The sequence below is a fragment of the Stegostoma tigrinum genome, chromosome 24 (genome assembly GCF_030684315.1).
Source record: "Stegostoma tigrinum isolate sSteTig4 chromosome 24, sSteTig4.hap1, whole genome shotgun sequence".
Classification (NCBI taxonomy): Eukaryota; Metazoa; Chordata; class Chondrichthyes; order Orectolobiformes; family Stegostomatidae; genus Stegostoma; species Stegostoma tigrinum.
The window spans coordinates 11,308,392-11,322,876 of NC_081377.1; the positions used below are offsets into that span (position 1 = coordinate 11,308,392).

The 14,485-nt window shown below is 40.9% G+C and overlaps 1 protein-coding gene across 2 annotated transcripts in view; it reads right to left on the bottom strand.

Annotated features, from left to right (window-relative positions):
• Positions 1–4,156, bottom strand: part of LOC125465127 (glutamate receptor ionotropic, kainate 3) — a 451,191-nt gene extending 447,035 nt beyond the window's left edge. Inside the window, exon 1 of one of the 2 annotated variants that reach the window (XM_048558279.2) lies at positions 3,662–4,156. In XM_048558279.2, the coding sequence (XP_048414236.1) occupies positions 3,662–3,746 (85 nt within the window). In that variant the 5' untranslated portion in view covers positions 3,747–4,156. The remainder of the gene's footprint in view (positions 1–3,661) is intronic. The other variant, XM_048558280.2, reaches the window with a different exon arrangement.
• Between the last annotated feature and the right edge of the window lie 10,329 nt (positions 4,157–14,485).

The following is a 14,485-nucleotide window of genomic DNA, read 5'->3' on the forward strand; positions in this document are numbered from 1 at the left end:
CTTCTCCATGACAGTAAAAGATGCGAACAAATGTCAGCCTGGCCAACAACACCACATCCCATGAACGATTAATTTAAACATTTTTTTTAAAAAGTTGACCTTTTGGGGTCTGTTTGGTTGCCCACTATCCAAACTGCCCCACAAAGCGCTCCTGGCATACACTGGATGCAAATTGCGGTGGTAATCCGTGGGCACCATGCAGGAAGAAATGGGGGGTTAAGGTTCAGTGGACAGCGGGAAGTCAGTAAATTAAGCGAACCAAGTTAGCTCTGTTGAAGCGAATGATCAATAGATATCTTCCTCGATATAACTTGATCTCAAGAGTTAAACATTCCCATGAGTTCGCCAATATCGATATGGTTCAGCTACCCCAGGAAACGGGAGACCATTCAATAAACCTTTGTCCGAATTTAACTTTCTCAATTGAAAAGTTGCTTGTGATAAATCTGCCTGTTGAAAACCTGATTGAAGGTTTCAGTTCAATCGACACTGACTCAGCGCTAGTTATTTCTTTTTGAATGCATGAATTCAACCAGATACGACAGATATCATTGCCCCGGGCTAGAATCTCCGCTGGGCAAAAGAGTCTTTAGGGGCACTTCTGTCATGCTTGATACCAGAGTGAACTGGACCGCCTCAGGTTAGATTCAATCGAGAGTGAGAGAGGACTGGCGGCCAGAGTGAGAGCAAAGGTACACTTTCTCCTTGGGGTTTGAAAGGGTTATTCAACCGAGAACAGCCCGACAGTAGACACAGTAAATTACATACAACTGACAATTTCCTGCTGCCACACTTAGTTCTAATCCTGGAAACAAGTGTTTAACATGAGATATTCCCCATGCCCACAGGAAGCCATCCTCACTCCCAATTGTATTTATCAGTCAGCTTTGTCAATTCTAACCTGTCCCTGGAGTCCTCTTGTTATTTGGTACAAGTACAGTTTGTGTATTTAGTCTGCGGCTCTGCATAAATCTGCAAAGCTTTGCGGATAGTTTCGAGCGTTCAGGAGTCACTGGCATCCTCCCCACTCCCAGACGCTTTGCATGATGTTGGTTGTATAGTGCTGGTCCCTGAACCTTTTACTGTTCACACAGCGAATCCACAAGGGAGAGAGCATTCAGAGGTTGCAACCTGGGCAGTGACCAACGCGTCTCCCTCTCCCAATGGAAACGCTGGCGCGCTACCAGCATCCCAACAGAGAAACTCATCCCAAACCCTTACTTCTGAATCTTTTGAACAGCCGGATCTGTCCAAATGAAAAAAAAACGGCCTCGAAAAACACCCTTTAAATGCCAACTGTTCTGTCAGAAATAGAGACGGGCGAGTTGGAGGGGGAACAACCAAGATGGATTGCAGCTATTCCGGTGATCTATTTTTGCTGAAAGAATTAATTTCAAGGGAGGAGAGAATGTATTATCCGCAGCCTTTCGGTTTGCACTTTGTCTTCGAATGTCTCCAGTCGAAATGTTTGAATACACTCATGACATAAAGTTGCTCGGATACCTTCACTAAGGTCAAGCCTGTTGGTGGGATGAGAAAGCTGACACTGTGAAAAGGGAGATTAGAAATGACTAACAATCAATTGGGAATTCAAGACTTTCAGATTATTCATCAACACCCCCCCCCCCCCAGCCTAATCCTTGCAGTTCTGTTTCGGGGGGGGGGGGCGGATTGCAATTCGGTATGTGTGCGTCTGATGGGCAGGAGAGGACTTCTTCTCCCCTTTTGGGGTCACCACCACGCACAGATTAATTATTTTACTTCCGAAGCAGCTCTTCGACCTTGTGCTCGATTCAGTTGCCATTTGATAATATGGAACTCGGACGAGTGCGGCAAATGGACGGTGGGAAGTGGTCGCATTTACTTAAAGCAGAAGCTTCATGATCTTGTTTTGAGATCTGCCTCGGAACCCATCCCCTCTGCCAAGATATTCAAGGTACAACCCAGATCTTCAACTGACATTATATCTCCAGTTTCCCATCTCTGTGCGTCAGGGATGGGGTTAGGGGGAAGGAGGATGAGGATGGTTATAGAGCATTTCACGGAATCCTCACACTTCATGCGCTCGAACTTGCCTCCACGATTCTGTCTTCTTTAATAAGCGCCTTCTATGTTCATACCAGCGCCTGGGTAGCTGCTCCCACAGACCACTTCAACAGTGAACGCCTTCATTCTGGGTTATATAACCGCGCAGCCTACAGTCGCGTGACAAATAATGGAGTATGATTGAGGGAGGATCTTAAACTGAGAGGGATCTAGAGAACGATCCCGCAATTTAGGGAGCAGCCTGCGTATTGGTGAATACCTGTATAATCTCACATGTTCATGTCCAGACTTTGCCGGGTGGACTGGGTCCAGCTGCTGAAAAGTCACTCTCTAAAGCTGTCAGCAGCCTCACCGACCTATCGATCTGCACTCGGCTGTCTGATACAGAGCAGCAGTGTTGGAAACACTTTGTCACTCCGAGAAAGACTAACCTACGCCTCTTGCAGTTTCTTTTTGTTAACACTATCTCCACTAGGTACGACAGGTAACACGAATTTAAGAGCCGTCAGCCAACAAGTCACCGTGAGAGATTAAAGCACACGAATAACCCTGGGAGAGGCTGGCATGTTCTCAGTCTAAGTGCCTGTCTAACTGGACTCACAAAACCAAGACAGATAGCGCTGCCTCTCCCACTCCACTGCTCCCTGTCCGTCTATCATTCTGTCGCCGTACCTATGTATCTCGGCCTCTTTTTATCTCTCTGACAAGTACCTACCCGCTTACTCTGATATCTAACCCCGTGTGCTATGAATATATTTAATCAGTAGAAATGTGGATCATAAATATGGCTGGTTCATTCCATCCATCTCTCTGTTTTGCAACCCATTCCCTTAAAGACAGGCTTTGTAAGCCCGCATATGCACATTCCCGAATCAAGCGTGTGCAGTCAGTGTCATTCCTTCACTGTTTTATATATGTAGACCCCCGTCTCTATTCGTCCTTGTCTCGGTTTTGGGGGAGGTCATTATTCTCATGTATGCGTGTGGCAGCAATATCATTAATTTAGCATTAAATCAAAAATAGAGCACTTTATTTTTCCTGTCACTCTCCCAGTTATAGAAATAATTACAGCTACACACATACACACAAAAGCGCGTAATATTAGAACGCCGCCCGGCATACAGAGGAGAGGACCTAGAGTTGAACTCTGAATCTAGCTTCCCTTCTTGAGTGAAGTTTCTGAGTCGGACACACGGAACTTAGCCTTCAGTTTCCCTTCTCTTTTGACCGCTTCCTTTTTGAATTGGGACTATCACAACTCCGATTCAATAAAATGGTGTGAACTAAGGTACAGCTTCAAATGCCGACCGTAACTCGTGTGTGTGTGTTTTAATTTCCAAATGAACGGGGAACGAGTCCGTTTTGTTCTACGCACAGACTTAGGTCCATCGCTCATAGATAGCTGTTTCCCCCAAGTTACCGCATATATTTACTTAGCAGATTCTATACCTCACCAACACTCACACTGCCCCTCCCCAACCACCAAAGATAAGGAGCAACAGTTGAACAATCTTCCTTATAATAACACAGCTCCCGGAGAGAAAGAGAGCAGTACAGCACAACACCTCAACACTAAACAAAAAAAATAAATTCTCACGCCGAGAGAAGCCCTTACCGATACGAATGACATGAGGCATCCCATGAGAATATTGTATCCAAAACAAGTAAAAAATAAGTCCCGTCCTGTATTCCAAAATCATGCTCAAAGGAGGGGGCAAGCCCAGCGATTTCTCGTCGTCACAAGTCTGAAGGAACGAGCTGAGCTTAAAGCAAGATTCCACCGTATATTCAGCTTCCGTTCGCAGCTTCGCCTACAACCGATGCAAAATGAATTTCTTGTTTGGTGGCGGGTCGTGGGGAGCTGGTACGGAAGGAGATTTAAAACTGTCTGATTGTCAGGAGTGAGCGAGCGGATGCTTTCCCAGAGCCGTGCAATCTCAACATGATCTTCACGTCTCCACACACCGACTTAGTCCAATAAAACGGAGTAGAAGGAAAGACAGACACAACTCTGCAAGGGATCGTGGGAGGCGCACGTTCAGTCAGAAAGTCGCTCAGCTCTAAACCAGTAGTTCACTTCGAATGAGCAGCAGCAGAGGGGGACAGCGTCTGAGATTTGGGTGGCGGGGGTGGGGAGAGAGGGGGAAGCCATTCCTAATTTAGGAAACCAGGAATGGACACACAACGTGTGCAAAACCAGAGAGAGAGAGAAATGTTAGGAAGTGCTGCCCCGCCGATTGGAAACATTGTGAGCGACACGTGGGCTTGTGTGACATTCACTCTGCTTCCACCAGCGACAGCGCGGCTAACGTTGCGCTTACAAATGTCCCCGCTATTTTCACTCATCCTGTAACTTCTTTAAAGTGAGCCCACCGCGATCAGACCCCTCTTGTCCAATTTCGAGACCTGATTAGATTTTACCGCGGTTTTTTTTAACCCCAAATCCACCCCCACCCCCCAGATATGATGCGACATTTCGGTGGTATTACTCTTCCCCAACAACAACATTTACACAGCTGGGGAGAAAGGGGAAAAACAGATAAAACGCCAGTTTTTGCAGCGTGTGGAGTTCCGCCGGTTATACTCAGTGAGGTCTGTTCCTAGTTCGGTCTGGAGTGAAAAAAAAACAGGCAGTCTTTCTCTCATAGAGTGTCTACCTCAGAACTGTCTGAGCGAAACTCAACAAAAATGTGTCCAGTAACAGGAGGCAGAACATCTATCACCTGTACAGGACAGTGTCTGTCGCGGGGTGCGGGGGGTGGGGGGGAGTTAAAAGCAGCATTTTTGCACTCAACAGAATCAGGATCAAAGAAACCGCGGTGCAAATCGCTGAAGTTTTAGCCTTAAACCCATCGGCTTTCCTCCAATTCACGTCGTTGTCTGCCCTGACCTTGAATTCTGTCCTATCCCCCCCACTCCTTCCCCTAATTCTTATGATTTTTGTTGTTTTCTCCTCGCATGCCTTAAGACACAGCTTGATTCTTCTTCTACACATGAACATCGAATACTTTATCTGCTTTACATTTTCTTCCCGCTGCCCTCAAATTGTGCACGGTCAGTCTACCTTGTTCATCAGCTTACTACACCCCCTCCCTTCCGTAAAAGCTATTAATGTGGCGAATAAAGACACATCTCCGTTTCCTCAACGAGGAGAAGGTTGAATTCGTTTCATTTGTATCTGTTCCATATTCATGCCATGTGTTCAGATTTATAGACCCACAGCGCAATATAAAGAGAATCAGTGTGAAATATGAAGCCCCAGAGCTCACATTACAGAGATTCATGGATTACAGTTCAGAGCAGCCCCTGAGTAGATCGCGCCCTCCCTGTAGAACTACGGATTCTTGTTTTAGAGCGCCCTCTCTTGAATAAATGGTGCAGCAAGCCGCAATAAACTCCACAGAAGTCAGGAAAACTCAACCGTGTTGTCATGGCACCCCCCTCCACATTGACAAGTAATAATCCTGTCGTGGCGCAATTGGTAAGGTTTAAGGTGAGAGGGGAAAGATTTAAAAGAGACCTAAAGGGCAACTTTTTCACACACAGGGTGGTGCGTGTATGCAGTGAGCTGCCAGAGGAAGTGGTGGAGGCTGGTACAACATTTAAGCGGCAACCAGATGGGGACATGAACAGGAAGGGTTGAGAAGAACGTGGGCCAATGTAAGGTCCCAACGATCTGATTCTGTGCTGTACACCTCTATGACGCTTGCCTGAGAGTTAGAAGGTCACAGGCTTGAGCGTATTATCTGAGCTGAGTGTGGTACATTGGGAATGCCACACTGTCAGGGATGTCTTCAGCTGAGATGCAAAATGGAGAGAACTGCAGATGCTGTAAATCAGAAACAAAAGCAAAAATTGTTGGAAAAGCTCGGCAGGTCTGGCAGCATCTGAGGAGAGAAATCAGCGTGAACACTTTCCTCAAAACGTTTTTCAGCAATTTCTGTTTTTGTTGTTGTGGTTCCTAGAATGACTGACAACAGTGACTCCACCTCAAAAGCACCTTGTTGGATGTAAAATGCTTCATGGCAATCAGAATTATGAAAGGGACTATAAATATGCAAATTCTTTCTCCATAACCTCTGTCTGTTTCACTTTGTACTCACTGGCTGTCTGAGTGTATTGACAAATCAATAGCTGGACATGTACATAAGAAGTTATTAAAATTATTGCCAGTGTTGTGGCAGCTCAGACCTGCCAAGCACGACTCATTAGTAGTGACAATGACGTATTTTAGTTTGGGAAATGTAACTGGGGGATGCCAGCTTTTGAAAATAAACACAATTTCATGTGTAATTGCCTCTGCAATCTGTGTCACTCTAGTTGATCATACCTGTCATTCCAAACAGCTCCTGCCATGTTGACAGAATAAAATTGAGAAGTTGCTTAATATTGAAGTGTGTGAATATTTCTGTCAAATGAAGCTCTTGTCAGTACAAGGAGAAATTTCAATGCTGCCAGTATTTTCAGTTTGCAAATGCCAGGTAATGCCTATGTTATCAATTATAAAAGCTCATGTAAAAGTTGAATTTTTGAGACCAATTTTTTAGTCTGGTAGCCTAGGGTTGAGATAGATAAAGTTGTTAAGTGGCTGCCAAATGAAATCCAATAAAGACCGTTGTAATAGAATAGAGAAAGAATCATCAATGCTCAAACTCAATGTTTATTATTATAGTCTGAAGCCTGTAAAATTAAATAATTAATGACAAATTTGAAGTTGTACTTCTTGTAAGCATTACATGCAAACACTCATTTTCAATAATGTGCTTACAATTGCAATGGAATCGAATCTTTAATACCTCTGGAATTATATCTCGATTTGAGAAGTTTTGAACTTTGATTACTGAAAGACTTGACTCAATTTTTTTTCCCTTAACGTCTCTTCTGACCAAAAACCATGTGGTCAACCTTTGCATGAGATTGACTTTTGCATCAGTATATACAGTGAGTCTATTCTAACCACAACAAAAAAAATCATGTATTTACCATGAAATATTAATTGGGTATTACACCCCTGAGTCAATGAAACAATAGATTTACTATGAAAAGTTATGGACCATCTAACTCCAATCTCAGTTGGAGACAGTCCAAGATGGCGATGGAGTAGGACACACCAGTTGGCGCTCCTCCACTCCATCTGTCTATTTCTCATTTCTGTCTCTTTTTTCCCCAATTTTTTTCTCCTTTCTCTCCCATTGTTGGTGCTTTCCCCCTCTTGGTATTTTTTCACCTCCCCAGTGGTATGTCAGCCCAGACTCAAGGCATTGTCTTGGCTTGTTGTGTAAGTGGGTCCTTCCTGGGAATGTTCCTGGTGCACCAGGGGAGTTTGGAGAGAAGACAGCTTCAGCAGCAGTGCTGGTATCAGCAGTGTCGAGAACAGACAGCTCAGGTCCACCAAAGCACTCATCATAGACTGTTGAACTTTTAGCATTCCTTTATTTTTCTCATTTAAGTTAAGAAAGACTTTAATATTAACTATTACCTTATTTATTTATTTTTATACTTATTCTATGAAAATAATGCTTAATCTTTTAACTCTGTTTCTGTTACTACTTTGTCCTTAAGTTTTTTTGTACCGAGGTAAATTAGTACCTAATGTGGCACCTTGTGTGGCAACATTACATAATTTTCACCGTACTTCTGTACTAGAGTGTATGTGACAATAAAATCTAATTCTCAAATCTATAGGAAGTGTTATCATCCACTAAATACACACCTTTGAATCAGAAAAAAGATGAAATTAAGAGAAATGAATCATATATTCTCCCACTCCTGCCAGCAGTAAACAATTGTTTAAGTCAAACCGTTGGATTCATGCACAAGTCTATGTCTGCACCATGTTATCAATTACTAGATAGACTAGACAAAACCACACTATTAGAATATATATCCATTGTGTATAATATGTCAAAAATAGTAATGAAAATTGTATGTCTACAGACACACCCTGCATTTTTGCACACTCCCTGCTCCAAACTTCTCTGCTACACTTAATTAGAAGGAAACATATTGCAGTAATTATAGTTACAGCTAATTATTTCCAAGCTTAATATTGATTTTTAAATATGCGACAAAACTGTTACTGAGAAATTTCTAACACAGCACAGCTTACTAAAATATAGATATCTTTGAGATAAGACATTAAAAACTGATGTTAAGACAATTGTAGCTTAAGAAACAGACGTTTAATCTTGTGTTCTCACTTCTATCCTGAATTACAACTGAAAGTTAATACAGACCTGCTGTGTTCTTCCAGCTTGATACTGTATAGACTCCGACTCCAGCATCTGCAGTTCTTGCTGTCTCCTAACAACTGAAAGTTGACTGGTCCTATTCTGTACAAGTGATTTTGCTGAATAATTATGATCTTCGGCATTAAGGCGTCAATGGCTCAAGCCTCCATATTAGCAACAATTAGTACATTGCATTCTTTTTAACTTTAACCCTTATCTCCTTAAAAGATAAATTATTATCCAATTTATTGTAAGCAGCTGCACAGGAGATTTGCACATGAAGCCACAAGCTGTGTTCAAATCATCCAGTGGGGTCGTGCTAACACCCTTCACTGTCGCCATGCTGGAAAGTATAAAATGCATATACTCAGGCAGTCAAGATAGCAGAACATCTGATCAACATTCTCCAAAATGCAGTCCTCGAGCTGGTTGTAAATCATTCCCCATAACATTTATGACCTCTTTGATCTTGTTTCCCACTGTTCCCTGTAGCCGATAGCTGTTGTTTAATTGAGTTTGGGCAATTTTCTGTGAGGCCTGGTTTCTTTGGCTGTGGGTCAATTTAGAACGTCCAATTTTTGGGCCCATGGTCAAATGATCCCTGTAGCATCCAGCAAAAATATAATCATAGGCTCAGACCATGCTGTTGTTCAGGCATATATCAAGTCTTATAAGATTTTCCTTGTTCTCTGAGGATCTGGGTTTCCCATTGTACAAAGACAATAACACCTAGGCACCAACAACCTTCCTTAGGTACATAATTAACTTGATAGTACCATATACAAACAATGTATGACATAGATTGAGCGTTATCCACAATTTACCTACAATGGCTTGCCTTCAAGCCTCTTTGGCAATAATTAGCAACACTCAACAAAGTAAAATACTTATCACGCAACAGTTTTCATAGTTCTTTCATGACACAGTCTGGTTTAATTAATTTCTTGGCTCCCACTGTAGAAGGCCATGGCTAGTTTCTGGATGAGTTGCGTCTTCCAGCAGACATATTTAATCAGGGAATGGTGAAACAGCACAAAGCAAACAGAATGAAGAACATAGCCAAGTGTGATAGAAGATGCACCCAAGGATGTATCTGCACATTTCAGCCCCGGTCCCAGAATTCACCCCGCTATTTAGTCAATTCAATTTCCCATCAAGCCCAGAAAGGAGCATAATGAACTCACACCCGTGGGAGATGCAAACAGATTATGACCTCAGTGCATTTCCCCTCTATTTCACATTTGCCCTCAGCCTTCACAGTTCCCAATCATGAGACCTGAGATCTCGTGATCTGAGCCTTCTCGGGTTTGACTTAGCCTTAGTGTAGTGAGGAGGCTGGACAGTTGCTTTCACTGTGTTCAATGTCAGATGGTGCTTGTCTCTGCCTGCGGGACAAGATCGTCCATGTACTGCAGGCCGGTTGGGAAAACTTCTCCGGTCTATTGCGTCTGATGAAGTATTGACAGAGAATTGCGGAAACCCTGAGGCAAACAGGTCCATGTATATTGCTGACCTTGAAATGTGATGGTGAATTTATATTGGCAGTGATAATGGAGGAGGATGGACCAAAATCCATTAGTGAGGTCCAATAAAGTGAAACTTTTGCCATGGGGCCTTCCTTGTCATGGATTCAGGTTAGTTGCTCCTGTCAGGTGGCATAGTGAAGCTAGTTTATTTAGTTTCCAGTAGCCAATGATAAGCCACCAAGAGCCACCTGGTTTCTGAACTGACCCTTTGGCGAGTTTTTGTTAGATGTTACAGGGAGTAGGACTCCTTGCTTTAACAAGCTGCTAATGACCTTGACCACCTCTCCCTCTGCCCCCTTGTGTTTTTTATTGTGGCTTTAGGTCCTGCCCATCTGTTACTATTTCACCCTCTATATGATGAGCTCTTGTGCTCTTTGATAATTGCCTGTGCTGCTGCATGCTTAATCATTTTGATGTGTCGAATCCACAGATCCCCAATGGTACAAATTCACTGTCTATGTGCCGATTGCAATCTTCACTGGGGTCTCCAATCTCAGGCATTTGCCAAATGCAGCAATTTAGCTGGGGGCGAAAGATAAATTATACTTCCTCATAAGCTCTGAGTCTAAAATGTGCTCTGCATCTGAATGGATACTAAACAACACTGATGGGTGATGGCAGACTATGTCTAGCAGTTTATTTTCTATTGGTTGTGCCTCTGCCCCATCCTGTACGCACCTGAATCTGGTCAGAAGCATTTTCTTATAGGTCCACCAAGTGTTATCAAAGTCCCAGGATGTATTAAGTGTCATTCTGGAATCCTAAAAAACACAAACCATGTCTTTAGAAAGCCTTATAATACACCCCTTCGCACAGAGACCAAACTGATATGTTACAAACTGATATGCTTCAAATTCCAAACTCTAAAATAAATGATATTGAAGGATGTATGAGCCACTCACAATATACTCAGAAGATTAGGCTGCATTGGTAGGGGTTAAAATAGAGTTAATATTTCAGGTTAGTGACCTTTCATTGGCTGATAGAGGCAAAACAATTGTTAAGCATGTACAAAGGCAGGGAAATAGTCAATATTCTGGCCCACTTTGAAAATTTTTTATTCCTTTAGTGTTGGTTTGACATCAGAAAGGAGGATATATTTCTAAACTAGCTGAAATCTATGCATTCCTTAATTCTTCTTGTTCTACATTACAATAGAGAGTAGAGCTAACTGAGAAATAAGCATATCCTGTTTCATGTAAAAAAAAGCCTTTCTTCACAGACATGTAATTCCAGATAATAAGAATTATTGAGCATAATTTTTAAAAAAAGTTTGGAACACTCATGAAAAATCAAGCGCTCAACAATATTATTTTGATTGATCCATTTTGTTTTGGTGTTAGGCTTACTACTTATTAATATTGATTAGTAGTTCTGACAAGAATCACAAACCAAAATAAACTTTATTTAGTTTTTTTTGTAGCATGATGATGCATAATCCACATCGAAATATTACAAATATGGAAAGACATATACGGAGAAATGATTATCACAAGCAAGAAAATCAAAACCAAAGGAATACAATCTTAAAGACTTAGGATGTTCCATTCAGAAGTGAATTTAGGTGTGAAATTAATGCACAAAAGGAAATGGAAATCAAAGTTTTTCCCTAAAATCAGCTGTAAATGCTGCGCTATTTGAAGCATTACTGCTGAGATTCGTTGTGGACCTAAACCAAACCTCCCCAAAATATTCAGAAGATAGTCTAGATTCTAATGTTTTCTTATTTTAAAGGTTGATGTTTTTGAGGGGAATTTCAATAAGTACATGGCACAGAGATGAATAGAAATCAGAAAAAAAATGCTTTTGGGCACTCTCTAATTATGTCAATTATTGATTTTCAAACAATTGCAATTAAAGGGGATGTAGTTTTCATAATTTTGTTTAGAAGAGAACACACAGGGAGCATAACTGAACCTTCTGAACAGACTTGGAAATGTTGTTATTAATTAAATGTTTGGAATTCCTGTTATGAGACAATTAATTTCAAGGAAACCTCCCTAGGTGCAAGATGATAATAAGCTTTTGAACAAGTCAAATCCTACACTTAAGAAACAAAAATATGATTTGTGATAAAACTAGAGTTCAAGAGGAAAAAATAGCATAAGCAAGAGAAATAAAAAAAATCAACTCATTGGACATTTATTCGAACATTGTCCAAGAGAAGGTCTGGTTGTAGATTTTTCATTGGAACTGGATTTTTGGAGACCTTTTCATAAGACTTGAATGAAAAAAAGCAAGTTGAGAGTCATGTTTTCTAATTATTGCCTCTGAGAAGAACCCGATAGCCTCGGAACAACATAAAGATAAATGAAATGAGAATGTGCTGAATCACATACTTGGATTATTTCAGAAAAGCAATGTAAAAGACATCTGTGAGACCACAAGAGATTAAAAATGGCCCAGAAATGCAAAGTTGATTGCAGTAACAAATTAATGAAAGGAACAGACATGATCTGATGCTGAATTTAGGTAATCTTCAATCACAACAGTTCTCTCTCACCTGCATTTAGTATAATTCTACCTCTTTTCAGCTACTGTCTAATTACTTTCTTGTCAAAGATAACATTGAATATGACTCCTCAGCTTTGTTTTTGCAATGTTGCCCTAACCCCAATTGCACTTCTTCAAGTTTTTGTTTGGTTCAGGGAAGAATCCCTCATTTTTCAGATTCCCTTTCAGAAGAAAGATGAAAGTATAAGTAATTTCTTTATGAAAGAAAACCCAAAATGAGTGATTAATCAGAATAAGAGAACTTTGTATTTCTGGAATAGTTGCTGACAAACCATGCAAGGACTAACACTGTCAGTCGGATACGCTTATGCCAACCTGAGCAGGAAACTTCCTGCATACAAAAGATTAAGTAAATAGGTTCTCCTTTCAGCACTGATTGCAGGAAAGGAGACCTAAATATGTTGTCTAGCCTGACACTTCTGGTAGCAATGGTTAAGGGCTATACTTTTGGAGGTGCCTTTCTTCCATTAAAATATTAAACCAAGGTCTTGCATGTCTATGACACTATTTGATAGTGGAGCAATATTTACCCCTCAACAGCAGCACTGGAACTGTACATTATCTCTCTGGTGTTTGTGGGATCCTGCTGCATTCAATTCATTGACGTATTTCTAGGTGACGACAGATACAAAACTTATTTCATTGGCTGTAAAATGCCTCCTCGGCAATGTTAAGTCAAATTTTATCTTTGTCGCCCATTGCAATCTGGTTAAATCTGCCCTGTGGATGTGAGTAAGCATTGGCTCTGCCTAGTGCATTTGTTTCCAGCTCCACACATTCTAGATTGCTATATTGTATATATCAGTGCAGCTGTTCAGAGACATTGCTCCAGAGTTCATGAAAGGCATATAAATGTGGGATTTTCTATTCCATGTTTTAGCATTTTACAGAAGTGACAGAAGTAACATTTGACAGTAATATTGGCCTTTACATCTGTGCGACTGCTTGCCCTGCCTGAGTTACAATCTTGTTTCCCCTTTCTTTCCATACCCTTTCATTTAATAGTTATGTTATTATTCTCTTACACTTTCCACTTTGTTTCTGCCATGAACTCTATCAAAAGTGTTAATTCAGAGCTGACACTCCCTTGTCAGGATCTGCATAATCTGAGGCATCGCTTACCATCAAGCACACAAACTTATTCGAAAGTGGCAACCTGCATCCATCATGTAGCTTGCAGGGGTTGGTAAAATGACATTAAATAATTGTTACTTTTCGCATCTTGCATCACTCCTTTTCCATCCTGACATCACCTCCTATATTTCACTTTCTCCCATTACAGAGCACTGGCCCGAAGCTTGCACATGCCTTTTTTCTGGAAAGAAGGAGACACTATGGAGGCATAGTTGTTTCAACATCCTTTTGCATAATAGACAGCCTCCATGAGAGTTGCAGTAACCCCATCTCTATGGTACTCTTGCTTTATTTCATGAGCCAGTGAGATAAGGAATGGTGCTGGGAGCTTCAATTGTGCAAAATATGACATGATGGGATAGTAAATTTGGACTCAAATAACTGTTCATATTTCCCAAAAAAGACTCTAAGGCTTTTTGTTTGTTACTTTATAAGTCAAAGCAACACCTTGGTTACAGATTTAGTAGGAACTGCAGATGCTGGAGAATCTGAGATAACAAAGTGTAGAAAAGGGTTTAGGCCCAAAACGTCAGCCTTCGTGCTCCTCTGATGCTTCTTGTCCTGCTGTGTTCATCGAGCTCTACACTTTGTTACCTTGGTTACAGTTTATGTTTATGACAGAAGTTAACTTAATAGCAATAATTATATCTACTTAATAGTGTTTGTATATTTTTCATTAAAAACTATTCTAGTGGTAATAAGTTAACTTTAATTATAGTGTGTAGTAGTGATTGTGTAAATAATCACATTATGTTACTATATATGATTACAATAATTGCATAATATAACATTGGGAGTTTATTATATTAATCGTACATTTTATTAGAGCAGTGATTGCATATTAGAAAGGTAAATTAATATTTCTTTATAAAAGTAACTGCATAGCAGACATCTAATTTTCTTTATTTAATCTGTAATTGCTTTAATCTGTAGGTTTATAAGGATCAGAATGTAGTATAACTGACTCTGAAATAAGGCACTTTTCTATCGTAAAAATGTCTGATTCTTTCTAATATTTTCATGAAGGTATTTGTG